This window comes from Lepidochelys kempii, chromosome 1 (genome assembly GCF_965140285.1).
Source record: "Lepidochelys kempii isolate rLepKem1 chromosome 1, rLepKem1.hap1, whole genome shotgun sequence".
NCBI lineage: Eukaryota > Metazoa > Chordata > Testudines > Cheloniidae > Lepidochelys > Lepidochelys kempii.
In genome coordinates this window covers 292,149,040-292,162,862 of record NC_136380.1, presented here as the reverse complement: position 1 = coordinate 292,162,862, position 13,823 = coordinate 292,149,040, and the positions used below count along the sequence as shown (strand labels likewise).

General features: G+C 37.9%; 1 protein-coding gene across 11 annotated transcripts in view; it reads left to right on the top strand.

Moving 5' to 3' along the window:
- Positions 1-13,823, top strand: part of MON2 (MON2 regulator of endosome-to-Golgi trafficking) — a 157,517-nt gene that overhangs the window by 17,054 nt on the left and 126,640 nt on the right. For 10 of the 11 annotated variants that reach the window (XM_073327927.2, XM_073327918.2, XM_073327920.2 and 7 more), the window contains exons 3-4: positions 5,915-6,042; positions 7,663-7,794. In XM_073327927.2, coding sequence (XP_073184028.1) covers positions 5,915-6,042; positions 7,663-7,794 — 260 coding nt within the window. Of the gene's footprint in view, positions 1-5,914; positions 6,043-7,295; positions 7,467-7,662; positions 7,795-13,823 lie in introns of those variants that run through there. The other variant, XM_073327924.1, reaches the window with a different exon arrangement.

Below are 13,823 nucleotides of genomic sequence, written 5' to 3'. Positions count from 1 at the left end.
GGTGAGCCACAGTAGCAAGTGAGAGGGACAGAGTCTCTCTTGCTCGTTGGTATACATGCACATCCAGACCCACCTCCTGACTGTGATCAGCGTCTCCCATGTCCAGCCCTCTTCCGCCCCCTCCCTGCAGTGACTTGAGTCTCTGAGACTGCTCCAGGCACACTGGAACAGATGTGCTGCCGGGAAGAGGTGCATGTGCCCCCGCAGATTTCTTTTGCATTTTTCTGCCTGGGGGCACAGAAATATGTGGACCATATTCGGGCACAGAATTCCATCAGGAGTAATTTTCAGTTGTTCCTCTACTGACCTGTTGATTGAGCAGAGAAAAGTAACAAAAAATATTAACAAGTCTTGTAAGGACTCTCAATATCTCTTGTTCACCGTGCATGTTCATCTGACCATTTGTTGCCCAGGGAGTTGTACAATATGCCCATTTATCTAATGAGTCTTGCCTGTGGAGACTACAGTACCCAGCAGCCAGTGCTTCATCTTAATCTGAGTAGAGGTTGCTCACATTGAGATGCAGTATAGCCTTTTGGGACTGGAAATCCCTGTGGACTGCAGCTGTGCAACCTTAAAATGATCTGTCCAGCTTTCTGCAACTTTATTAAATTGCATATAATCTGTTGGTTTCTTGCATGTTGCCATTAGAGCCCTCAGAAGGGCAAAAGTTTGGATGTCCCTGCATTAATACACCAGTGTTTAGCACAGCAGTACCTAAACAAAATCCCCACAACAGAATAATTTGAAAGTTTGAGAAAAGACTATGCAATGTAAGGGTACTTCTATATTAAGAGATGTAAAAATATTGCTGAGGAGGAGATTCCTATAAGTGTTTGAAATAGCAGTCCCTCCCCTCTATTTTACTTTAATGTCTCTTTTATTTGTTTGTTTTTTTTGTTTTCACTGCTGTCATGAATGCTGACATAAGTGGGAAAACATAAGCCAGGTAATGTCAGCTATGTATCAAAAGACACAAATTTAAGATAAATAGACAAAAGAGAAATCTCCATTTACTCATTAGGAAAGCTATCAATATTCTGCAGAGTATTAGTCGCACAAACAATTTGCATTTTAAAAAAAAAAGTTCATGGTGTAAAATTTTTCATCTTCATTCCAAAACTGAAGAATTGTGAAAGGTCATGGTATTCTGAGTATATCTGGACCGACTTTTTTTTAAAGGAACACTCTTAAAGTATTTTTCATAAGTTTAAAAAAAAAAAGTATTTATGAAAAATAAGTTTAAAATGAAACACCTTTACTGTAATTTGTTTCCTTCACCAATAATGACACAGATTTGTTTTTTGTTATAGGGCTACTCATAAGCAGATACAATAGAAATATATTTGATTTTTTGACAAAAATCTAAGGTTTTCTGAATAGAAACTTATTTTTATTTTCTTTCATTTGCCCTACTTTGCCATATCTGTGTTATAACATGATGGTCCCCTCACCGTTTGTCTTTGTAGATGGGATTAAATGTGTCAATACACTATCTGGGAATCTTGTTATAACATGCAAGTGTTATATATAGTTATAATGCAGTTTAGTCCTGTCTTCACAGACGAGACTGAACCACATTATGACAAGGTTGGAGCTGCATCTTGTGCGAAAGCCAAGCAAGGTTCAGTTTATAGTGTAGATGGGTCTCCAGTGGTAGATAGTGGTAACTAAACTTTGAAGGTAGTGTTCCACTGAGATGAGTGAAGGTTGCACTTCAGTTTTATGGTCTGGCTGCAGACTTAATCCAATATTAGTATTAGTTTATACTCTGAACATTCTTTGCAGCATCTTAAACTATAGCCCTTGCAGACAGCAGATTTTATCTATTCTGAGATTTAATATGTTCTTAGCATCTTTCTAGATATGTTGCAGGGTTGATGGAGCTTTAAAATGTAGACTGAGATGTTTCCATCTCACTGTGCCTTGAAGCCAGAGCATAGGTTAATGCATGAGGTACCAAACTTTTCTGGATAGGTGAAATGGTCAGAATTCTCTTCAGATGCAATAGATTCAGATGAAGGAATTTTATTCCCTCTGTGGCCCATTCTGGTTTCAAATAACTGTTTTCTTGTATCATTTGGAAGTGGGATATTAAAGGGATATTGATATTATAAAAATCATACTTGTGCCTGATATATTTTTACTTGTGTTAAGTAAGTGACAATAGTTAGATGACTTCAACTGAAAGATTAGAGAATTTTTGTCATCTTTTCAGTTGGCTTGCTTGTTCATTTGTCAGCGCTTTCAATGTTTGCCCTGTATAATCCGTCATTTCATGTGTGTCGTCATATCTGTCATACAACAACAAAAGTTAGAAACTTAATTTTTAAAAAAACCCTAAAGTTTAGATTCTGAGTATGTGAATAAATTTCAGGAAACATGTGGATATTCCACATGTGGGGATTTTGTTGACCCTGCTCATGAGTGTTGACTAGCTGAGCTTTGCTAGTATGTCAGTACTACTTCTCAAAAAGAGATTACTTGAGGGGAAGAGAGGAAACACAGCTATAAAGAATGACATGGGGTTTACTATGTCTGTATCTTTTGCTAATGCTTGATAGTGTCCCTTTAAAGATTCTGCCAGTTTTTTCTGTTTTTCAAGATGTCAACATTTTCTGGTTTTGCTTTAGCTCAGTGTTTGCACATTTAAATTTAGGCAGTACCAGTCTGGGTTCCCAAACATCCTACTTAAAACCCCAACCTTTTGTGGAGGCTGTGTACATACATGTGTACTGTTAAAGCTGAAGAACATTTTCGTTGAGAACATGATGAGGTAAACATTACTACTGCTACAGGATTAAGGAAAATTTGCAAGACAGTTCATTGATCCAGCATTCAAATTTTCTTATTTTTTGATGCCAACTCTGTTGTCTTTCTCGAGAACAGATTAGAAAATACCTTTAGTCACTGTACAAGTTTAAAAATTAAAATTTAAAGGTGGACTGAAATGCTTCTTCTAAATTAATGAATGGACTGCTTAAGATCATAATTATATGTGTGTGTGTATATATGTATGTATGTATATAAATAATACTAAGGGTTTATATATATTGTATTTAATTTTTAAACTATATATATAGTTTAAATAAAAATTATAAATACAATAGATACATTTCAAAAGTAAACTAAGGGTTTTTATAATCTGTGAGGACATGAGTTCATTATTATGCCTTCTCCTGGAAGAGTTTTGACATTGCTAATAAGTGACATAATCTTCCTTCTTCACATGGTTTTGAATATTTGTGATGTCTTCAATACTTTCAGGAGGGAAACAACCTTGAGTTCAGATCACAGTGGATAAGTATGAGAAGCAATTATTTTCACCTCTTTGGTTTTAAAAGATGCACTTATAAGACTTACCACTTTTAGACCACCCATGTTTTCAGTTAAACGCATTTTCTTATTCAAAGCTGAATTTTCTCTTCTTTTCTGAAATAGTAGATGAAATTTCAAGTCTTGGTTTTTTATCTGTATTTTTTATCTTTTTTTTATCTGTTTTTTTTAATAAAAGAAAAGGAGTACTTGTGGCACCTTAGAGACTAACAAATTTATTTGAGCGTAAGCTTTCATGAGCTAAAGTTTATGCTCAGATAAATTTGTTAGTCTCTAGGGTGCCTCAGGTACTCCTTTTCTTTTTGCGGATACAGACTAACACGGCTGCTACTCTGAAACCTGTTTTTTTAATGTAAACTAATTAGGGGGTATAAAAGGGAAGTGGAACTGGATTTCTATCTGTCGCTTTTAAAATGGGAGTTAATCTCCCAGATTCTGGTTTTGGTGATAACTTGGAGAAAACACTTTTTAATTATATATCTGTATCCATCTACAAAAAATTAGTACAGATGGACCACTGAAATCAAGATAGATTGACCTTTGTAGTAGGATAAAATACTTCCTTAGACCGTGTCTACACTTGCAGTGGCACGTAGGGTACGTGTAGCTACATGTTGCTGTAAAAAGCTGGCTTCATTCATGCTCACTATGGTGTGTAGCTCCATGTGGCAGTGAAAGACACTGGCAGCGTGGAGACAGCAGGATGCTGTGCAACTAAAAGTAGCACTGTAGAGGTGAGAGGCACTGCTTGGATGTGGAGAGAGCTGTGTAGGGTATATATCCTAGAGGTTCAGGCATATAGGGTTCATTATTTGTCTGAGCTGTGCCTCACGGTCAAAGCTATTGTTTGTGTGCTAACTGGGCATGCAGAGTCTGCACTCTACAGGCTGACATAAGCATAGACTACCCTTTTTTTATTTAAATATACCACGTGCGTGATATTGTATTAAGGTTGTCCACCACCTTTTCAGTTTTTTATCCTTCTCTCCTAATTATCAACTCTTAACTCCTTTTCAGGACTCAACTGGGAGTTGTGTGCGTGTGGAATAAATTTACAATATTTTTCTTATCTAATTGTCATTTGGAGTTCAGTGACAATTGTGGGGAGAAAATTATAAATAAAAGCACTTCAGTTCACTGATCAATAATTTGTAACTCATGTGGTTAGAGAACCGTGGAACATTTAGCAAAAGAGTTCTAGTGCTGGCTGCAAATTTGTGCTCCTGTGACTTAAAAAGCCGATTGTTTTGCTTAAAACAGAGTTTTATGGCTAATTTTCAATTCGGATGTTTGTTTGTTTTTACGGCCAAAATATTGAGGATTAAAAAGTGGTTTGTGCTCATACACATTCAGGGGTGCCTGTCCGATTATTTTTAAATAAGATTTCAACGTTGGATCTATAATATCCAGATCTGTGTATCTGTCGATAAACTGGTTTATATTACCCTGTAGTGGCTCTGAAGAAACTGCCATTATAGAATGCAGATTTGTTTAATACATTCACTTTGGCTGATCCTTTATAAGTCCACAGATATAACACTTTTGTGTGTGTGTGTATATATATATATAGATATATATTTTATAACAGGAAGCAGACACTTAACATTCCTTTAGGCCTTTTTTGAGATGTTTTAGTCAAGAGGCTAATGCTTCAGCTTTTAAATACTTTTTTGTTGCTCTTAACTTGATGTCAGTTTTCCAATCAGTTGTTGGAACATTGAGTAACAAAACAAACTCTCACATATACTCCAAATTTCTTTGAGTTTTACATAAATAAAAAGCTGTTTATGTCTGCTGTTTGCCATCATAGCACAAGTATAAGTTTTACTTATGAGAGCTACGGTACAACGACTAACTTTTGTTTTTCTTAAACTCAGTGTATCCTTATGTGAATGTCCTATCGAGGGCTCTAAATGACCAGTCATTCCCCCCACACTATATGGGGCCATGTGGTTGGTGATCAGTATTGCTTTGATTTTTTTTCCCCCCAACCACTCTGTCTGCAGTGGTATACATCTTTGTGCTACACATGTAGCACCTCCTTGATGCAGTGCTCCATACATGGATATCCAACGGATTGAGGAGATTGCACATTTGAAACTCCTTGCAGAGCCCAAAGGGGAAGAGAGGGCTTCGTGAAGATTGGAAGAGGTTTATGACCATGGACAAATCAAAGTCACTATAGAAATAAGTTTGAGGGTTAGGAAGAAAGAAAGACAAAGATGAGGAGATGCACTAAGATGGGGCAGAGTGAGGAGGACAAGAGGGGGTGTGGGGATCAGAGCACTGAGGGAAGGGTTAAGAGAGGATAGGACAAGAAGCTTATTTGCAGGTCAAGTATTCAGGAGAGTACTGGCAGTTCTCTCACCCTTAATCCAATTGCTTCTCCCCAGTTTAAAAATATCTGCCATAAATGTCAAGATTGGAGATTCTTTTTGGGTTTTGTTATTGTTTAGGATTTGAATAACTGGTAACAATTAGTGATCCCGTGTTTTAAGACTAACAAGTATTTGCCTTACATCGTTCAAATCAGCAAACTGTTAAAAGTTAACCAACTTTCCTTATCTGTGTTCAAAAGCATTGAAAGAGAACAGCTCAGAGGTAGTTCAGCCGTTTCTAATGGGCTGTGGAACAAAGGAACCAAAGATTACTCAACTGTGTCTAGCAGCCATACAGAGACTTATGTCACATGAAGTTGTTTCAGAGGTAAGATGGATGTTATATTAAAATATTGTCTTGTATTGAAATATTTAAAGTATTCAATATTTAACAAAGATAAAAATACTATTATAAGACTGCTTTCTAAAGCTGAAACAAATGTATGTATATTAAAATGAATATAATTGGGTGGAAAATGTGGTTTTTTTTTTTTTTTGAGTTTCAAATATCAGTCAAAATCCAATCCCCCACATTGGAGGCAAAGGAAAAGTATATAAAAATAAAAGGGTATTCTTTCGTAGAATCCATTACAATAGTTGGATTCTTTAGATGGGTCAGCAGCAGTTAGCTAGGAAACACTGTTGCCAAACTTATATTGACATAGTCCATAGAAATCAATGCCACAACCCAGGAAGACCTCTTTTTACATGATTAAAAATGGCTGATTTGAAAAACTGTTTTGGCTAACGTGGTTGTAGTGCTGTATGAAAAGGGCACAGTTAAGCACTCAAAAGTTGGTACATACGACACTTAAGAATGGAAGTGTAATCTTTACTCCGCCTGCCTCTGTGTATGAATAGTATATTATTATATTAAAGTTTCAATTGCATAGCTCTTGAATTCAGTATAATAAGCAACAACAATAATATGCTTAGACAGCGGAGGTTTGTAGCGCCAAGTGTCCAAGACCATACTGCACAGCTTTATTCCTAGCATCTATGAGCTCCCCAGGGTTATTACTGATCTGGTGCAGGTTAATTGTGGGCAATGGTGGGCCACCAGTCTGTGACTCGGCAGTGTCCTTTTCTGACCTCAAGTCCAATCTTCAAGGTTTGATATGCGGAGACTTTGTCTCCAAGGCAGGCAACGTGACCCAAAAGAGCCAGCTGTCAGTGGCCAATGATGACTCTAGTCATCTTGATGCCAGTTCTCAATGATGCATCCCTATTATTGAAAAAGTCAAACCATCTTGTACCCAGTAGTCGCTGCTGGCAATGCATATGAAATTTCTCCAACCTCCCAACATCTTGTTTAAGCAGCATCCATGTTTTAAATGCATATAAGAGGATCTGACTAACGCAGGTTTGATAAATCTGTACTTCTGCATATAGTTTTACCTTCTTTTAGCTCCAGGCCCTATGCAGGTCCATGTGCCTGTTTGATGATATAACATACATTTGTTACCATAATCTTAAACACATTAACATCTAGTAGTACTGCTTTTTACTGTATGTGTCAAACAGTCCATGAAAGTAATACGTATTAAAAATACATACAAAGCTGTGTTTAGACAGAGTAATATACATATTTTTCTTGCATATATAGGTCACTGAAGTTTATAGCCAAATTAGCGTTGTAGTGAATTGTCTCTTCCTCTAAGAGAAGTTGTGCTTCTGGTTGAAATATGAAGTGTGCACTCAGGTTGACAAAATGATTAAAATACATGCCTTAAATAGAAGATAACTGATCACGTAAGTCTCTTGCTATCCAGGACTATTGTGACAAAGAAATTAGTATTATGTTCTCTGTGTGTTTATAAGGTTGTAGGGAAAAAAATGAATTTCATATAGTATATGTGAATGCTGTATTTTAAATGTATGTGTAATCATGGTATTAAATACAAAGTATATAAAATTTAATTGCACATATCAAATTATTTCTTCATAGGCTGCAGCTGGAAATATTATTAACATGCTTTGGCAGCTGATGGAAAATAGTCTTGAAGAACTTAAATTACTTCAGACGGTTCTAGTACTTTTAACAACCAATACAGTTGTCCATGATGAAGCACTTTCCAAGGTAGGAATTTGTTTATGCAACTATGGTATTTATTTTAACATACTAACTTACTTATCTAAATCAATTCCACTGAAGGAATGTACCTGCTTCCGAAACACAGGCCCTGATCCTGCAAACACTTGTTGAAATATATAGTCCTTTAGTAAAGATAAAAATACTTTTTGGTAAGTGAGCACAAAAGGATGCTTTGTCGTTATAAAGAATCTTTCATTCAAACATCGCAAAGTACTTTACCAAGGAGGAGAGTAGTAATATCCCCATTTCATAGAAGGGAAAACTTGATTATGGAAAAGTTAAGTGAGTTGCTCAAGATGAAATATTCTGCCACTGTCTGTTTGTGTATTGGAACTAACAGGCTTAACTGATCAGCAGCTACTACTTGCTGTGATACCCTAATGTATACTCTGCTGGCGAGAGTACTAGAAATTGAAATCTGTAGCATATTTTAAATATTCTTATTTTATCATATGTAGGATATCAAATAACATGTATTTTTTTAATATTTGAAACAAGTTAAAAGAAAATAATATTTTAAAAAGCAACATTGGGAGCAATATGAGTTGCCTTAACCTAGTAAGCGTGGTCCACTATCAGTTACTCTTCGCTGGTAGTTGTAACATCAGTGGCAAAGTTCAGAAGAATAGAAGCTGGCAGAATTTTGATAGTGGGGCAGGAGTGTACACATTCTTGAAATGAGGAAAACCAGAATAAATGTTAAGAGAACAGGCAGGTGAGATAAACTTTTATTGGACCAGTTTCTGCTGGGGAGAGAGAGAAGCTTTCAAACTTGCACAGAGCTGCTCTTTAGGTCTGGGAGAGGTACTCATACTGTCACAGCTAAATAGAAGGGTAGAACAGATGAGGAGTTAGCACATGTTATAAGGGACCATTCATAGTGAAGCGGACAGTTAGCACTTGTACAATCATAGGACCAAGAAAGGTTAGTGGAGTACACATTGTTATAATGAGACATAAATCCAGTGTCTTTAAGTCCATGATTTTTAGTATCTAACAAAGTTATGAATTTAAGCTCCTAGACTCATATTTTGAAGGTGATGTTCTACTTTCCTTTGAGGATGAGGACTGAGAGGTCAGATATGGAGTGGTTGCTTTGTGAAAAGTGTTCGCCCACAGGTGATAAAGCATTTGTGTGTTATCATTTTTCTGTGTGAGTTCATTTGACAGTATAGTGATTCTCATTTCACCCACATAGTTGTTACTGGAGCATGGATGAGGTACACCACATGTGGTGATAAGCATGTGTAGGACCCATGCATTTTGGAAGATGTGTTGTGGGTAGTATTGATCATCAATACTATGGGGAATATAATCAGGAAAATCTAGAAATACTAGTGAATAAACACAACTGAGATATAGTGGGCATCAGAGACTAGGTGGGATAACACGACTGGAATATTGGTATAGATGGGTACAGCTTGCTCAGCTAACTGGTGATCCACTGGATCATGGTGTACGTGTAAAAAAAATCTGGTCAGGTGCCTGATGAATCTGCTTATTGATGACGTGCCCAATTCAAAAGCAACACGGCTTGTTACAAGTTTCACAGATCCATGTATTGTCTGAGTTGGAGTAAAAGATTACAGCACGCTGATTTCTTCTCTCACTTTGTTTCTATCCTCTGGATCAAAGCCACTTCATGCTGAGCTGTACCAGTGCCAGATGTTCCCTCCAGAGTGAATGGAATTCTGAATGCTCCCCCTAGCTGTCTACATTGCTAGTGAACAATTTCATATAATTTTTGCACACATTGTGATACTGTCATAAAGGGCAGCCCCATTTTCTAGAGCCGTTTCAAATCTCACTGTACAAAATATTCTTGTGGATATAGTCACTGCCCATTCTTCTGACATGACCGAGCCATCACAGCCTCCTCTTCTTGATAGTAGTTTCTAAGTGTGTCAATCCTGCATGCTCCAGCACTTCTGTGTTTGGTATTTTGTCTTCCACATGAGATGCCTGTGTAAGATTCTGGAAATAAAGTGGGAAGTTGTTCAGTCTCCTGATGTGTTTAGCATACGTTGTCCATGTTTCTGAACCATAGAACAGGAATGACAGCATGCAAGTCTCATAGATCCTCATCTTCACCTTAGTTGATAGTTTGCTGTTATTCCATGCACTTTTCTGTAATAGCCTGAAATTCGTAGCTGTTTTTTCAATTCTGTTAGTTCAGTCTGAGGGTCAAGATTCCTGCTGATCATAGAACCCAAGTAGCAAAAGCTGTCAACTATGCAAAGAGATTTACGTTCCAGAGTAATGTCAGGCACTGGTTCTTCCACCCTTTGGTATATGATCACAGTCTTCTTGAAACTGATTGTCAACTCAAAGCTCTTGCATGATGCAGAAAATCTGCCGAAGAGATTTTGCAGAGAAGAAAGTCAGGAAGGACAAAAAAGGGAAGAATCAAAGATAAATACACTTGCACTGAGGTTCAGATGGAAATAGGAGACAGACTTGTTGAAAATCTCTGGATAAAAGGGGTAAAAGACAAGGATGATGTCATGGTGTAGGAGTCTACTGTAGATCAGATAACCAGGAAGAAGAGGTAGATGAGGCTTATTTTTTTTAAACAACTAACAGAATCATCCAAAACACAGGACTCTGTGGTGATGGGGGACTTCAACTACCCAGATATCTATTGGGAAAATAATACAGCAGGGCACAGATTATCCAACCAATTCTTGGGAAGCATTGGAGATAACCACTAGAGGAGAGGCTGTTCTAGATTTGATTTTTGACAAATAGGGAGGAACTGGTTGAGCATTTAAAAGTGGAAAGCAGCGTTAGATGAAAGTGACCATGAAATGATAGAGTTCATGATTCTAAGGAACGGTAGGAGGGAAAACAGCAGAATAAAGATAATGGATTTCAAGAAGGCAGACTTTAGTAAACTCAGGGAGTTGGTAGGTAAGATCCCATGGGATGCAAGTCTAAGTGAAAAAACAGTTTGAGAGAGTTGGCATTTTTTCAAAGAGACATTATTAAGGGCATAAGAGCAAACTATCTCGCTGCTTAAGAAAGATAGGAAATGTGGCAAGAGACCAACCTGGTTTAACCAGAAGATCTTCAGTGATCTGAAACTCAAAAAAGAGTCCTACAAAAAGTGGAAACTAGGTCAAATTACAAAGGATGAATATTTTAAAAAAGCACAAGTATGTAGGGACAAAATTAGAAAGGCCAATGCACAAAATAAGATTAAACTAACTAGAGACATGAAGGGTAACAAGAACACAAATACATTAGAAGCACGAGGAAGACCAAGGACAGGGTAGGCCCATTACTCAATGAGGGCAGAAAAGACAATAACGGAAAATGTGGAAATAGTAGAAATGCTAAATGACTTTTTTGTTTAGTTTTCACCGAAAAGGTTAGTAGTGATAGCACATCTAAGAGAGTGACTACCTGTGGAAATGAGGTAGTATTTAAGGCTAAAATAGTGAAAGATCAAGTTAAAAATTACTTAGACAAGTTAGATGTTTTCAAGTTGGCATGGCTTGATGAAGTACGTAGAACACTCAGGGAGCTGACTGAGGAGATATCTGAGCCATTAGCATTTATCTTTGAAAACTCATAGAAGACAGGAGTGATTCCAGAGGACTGAAAGAGGGCAAATATAGTGCCAATTTATAAAAAAGGGAAATAAGGACAACCTGGGGAATTACAGACAAGTCAGCTTAACTGCAATACCCGGAGAGATAATGGAACAAATAAGCAAGTTGCAAACACCTAAAAGATAATAAGGTGATAAGTAATAGTCAACATGGATTTGTCCAAAACATCATGTCAAACCAATGTAATATCTTTCCTTGACAGGGTAACAAGCCTTGTGAATAAGGGGGGGAAGTGGTATATGTGGTACATTTTGACTTTAGTATGGTTTTGATACGGTCCCATAAACTAGGGAAATATAGTCTAGATGGAGCTACTCTAAGGTGGATGTACAACTAAGCTAGAAAACCACTCCCAGAGAGTAGTTGTCAGTGGGTCACAGTCAAGCTAGAAGGGCATATTGAGTGCGGTCTCTCAGGGATCAGTCCTGGGTCCGGTTTTGTTCAATATCTTCATAAATGATTTGGATAATAGCAGAGAGAGTACACTTAAAGTTTGTGGATGATACCAATCTAAGAGAGGTTGTAAGTGCTTTGGAGGATAGGATTTAAATTCAAAATGATCTGGACAAACTGGAGAAGTGGTCTGAAGTAAACAGGATGAAATTCAGTAAGGACAAATGCGAAGTATTCCACTTAGGCAGGAATAGTCAGAAGCGGGACGGGGGGAGATGATTTGGGATATGCAGAGCTGCGGCAGCCAGAGAAAGGTGACTTTCCCCAGCTGCAGGGCTGCAGCTGCCGGGGAGAGACAGCCGTCCTTCCCAGCCTCAGCGCTGTGGCTGCTGTGGTGGGGGAGAGACCTCCCTCCTTCCCAGCCCCAACTTGGGGGAGAGAGGGCACATCCATCACATTAGAAAGGTAAGACTACTGATATTAAAATATGAGTTGTGTGCTTTTATTTGTAGAACAAAAAAAGTTAATAATTAAGTTTTGGGTTTTTTTATATAGCGCTTTTATCCAAAGTGCTTTACAATAGTTAGCTAATGGGACAAACAACATTTGGAAAGATCATTAAGTGGTCCACCAAGACCCTCAGCTATTTTCAATTGGTCCTCGAAAAAGTTTCAGAACCATTGGTCTAGAAAATATTACTTATGAGGGAAGTTTGAAAAAAAATTGGGTTTGTTTAGTCTGGAGAAGAAAAGATTGAGGGGGGACAAAATAGTTTAAGTACATAAAAGTACAAGGAGGGGGGTGAAAAATTCTTCTCCTTTACGTCTGAGGGTAGGACAAGAAGCAATGGTGATTTAAGTTGCATTTAGGTTGTCAGGATAGTTAAGCACTGGAACAAATTGCCTAGGGTGGTTGTGTAATCTCCCTCATTGTAGATTTATTAAGAACAGATTAGACAAACACTTGTCAGCAATTGTTTAGTTATTACTTAATCCTGTCCTGAGTCCTGGGGATTGGACTAGATGACCTACTGAGGACCCTTCCAATCCTGTACTATGATCACAGTTGAGATATGTCTGCACATTTTGCATCTGTTGGTCTGACAGTCTGGCACCACTTTGAGGTGGTGGATCCTGGTCGTTAGCAAGGTCCTCATCTTCGTTAGCATAGGCTTTCAGTTTAACCACTTCCTTGGTGTTTTGGTATTTTAGGGTTAACCTGTGGCTTTTATTTGCAAGGTCTAATCCTTCTCTTCCTCCCTGTCCAGTAGAGTCAAAATCTGAACTCTTGTGTAACAGAATCCATTGTCTGGCTGGGTTATTTATTTTGCAGGATGTTTATCCCTTTCTAGCCATGTGTCACAAGAGCCTTTTTCAATATGGGAAATAACCGTCCATCCACACACACCTAGCTGTCACCTACCCCACCAGAACCCATACGGGCTATCATTAAACAGTTACAACCCATTCTTGATGGGGACCACATCCTGAAAGAAATCTTTCCTGAACCCCCTCTTCTGGTCTTGAAGCAACCCCTCTCCCCCCATCATAGAGAGCTTGCTGTCCTAAAGAGATACCATCCATTTTCACTAGCATGTTAGACTCCAGGTTCTTTTGTCCTTCCATTACCAGCCTCTGCTTCCACATAGAATCAGATGTCATGTCCACTAAGAGACTACAAATCATATCCAAAATATCTAGAGATGAGAGTTTGCCTGCTCTCCCCTGCATCCGTGTAACCCAGTAACCTCATCTTTCCTCAGTAGCTGAGTCAAACTGCTTACTTAAAGAATCAACATGGAGACATTAATGTTATAACAACACTGTCTCCCCAACTAGCTGGTTAAGCTTATAGGGCTGTTTAAAGTCCCTAACAATGTTCATTCCTCTAAAACCTTCTCAAAGCTATTCACACTGCATCTTTGTAAAACAAAGTCAGTGGATCTATAAACCTGTGAAAGACTCTGGTAGTTAGGAACTGGAACAAGTCTCCCAAACAAACTGTTGC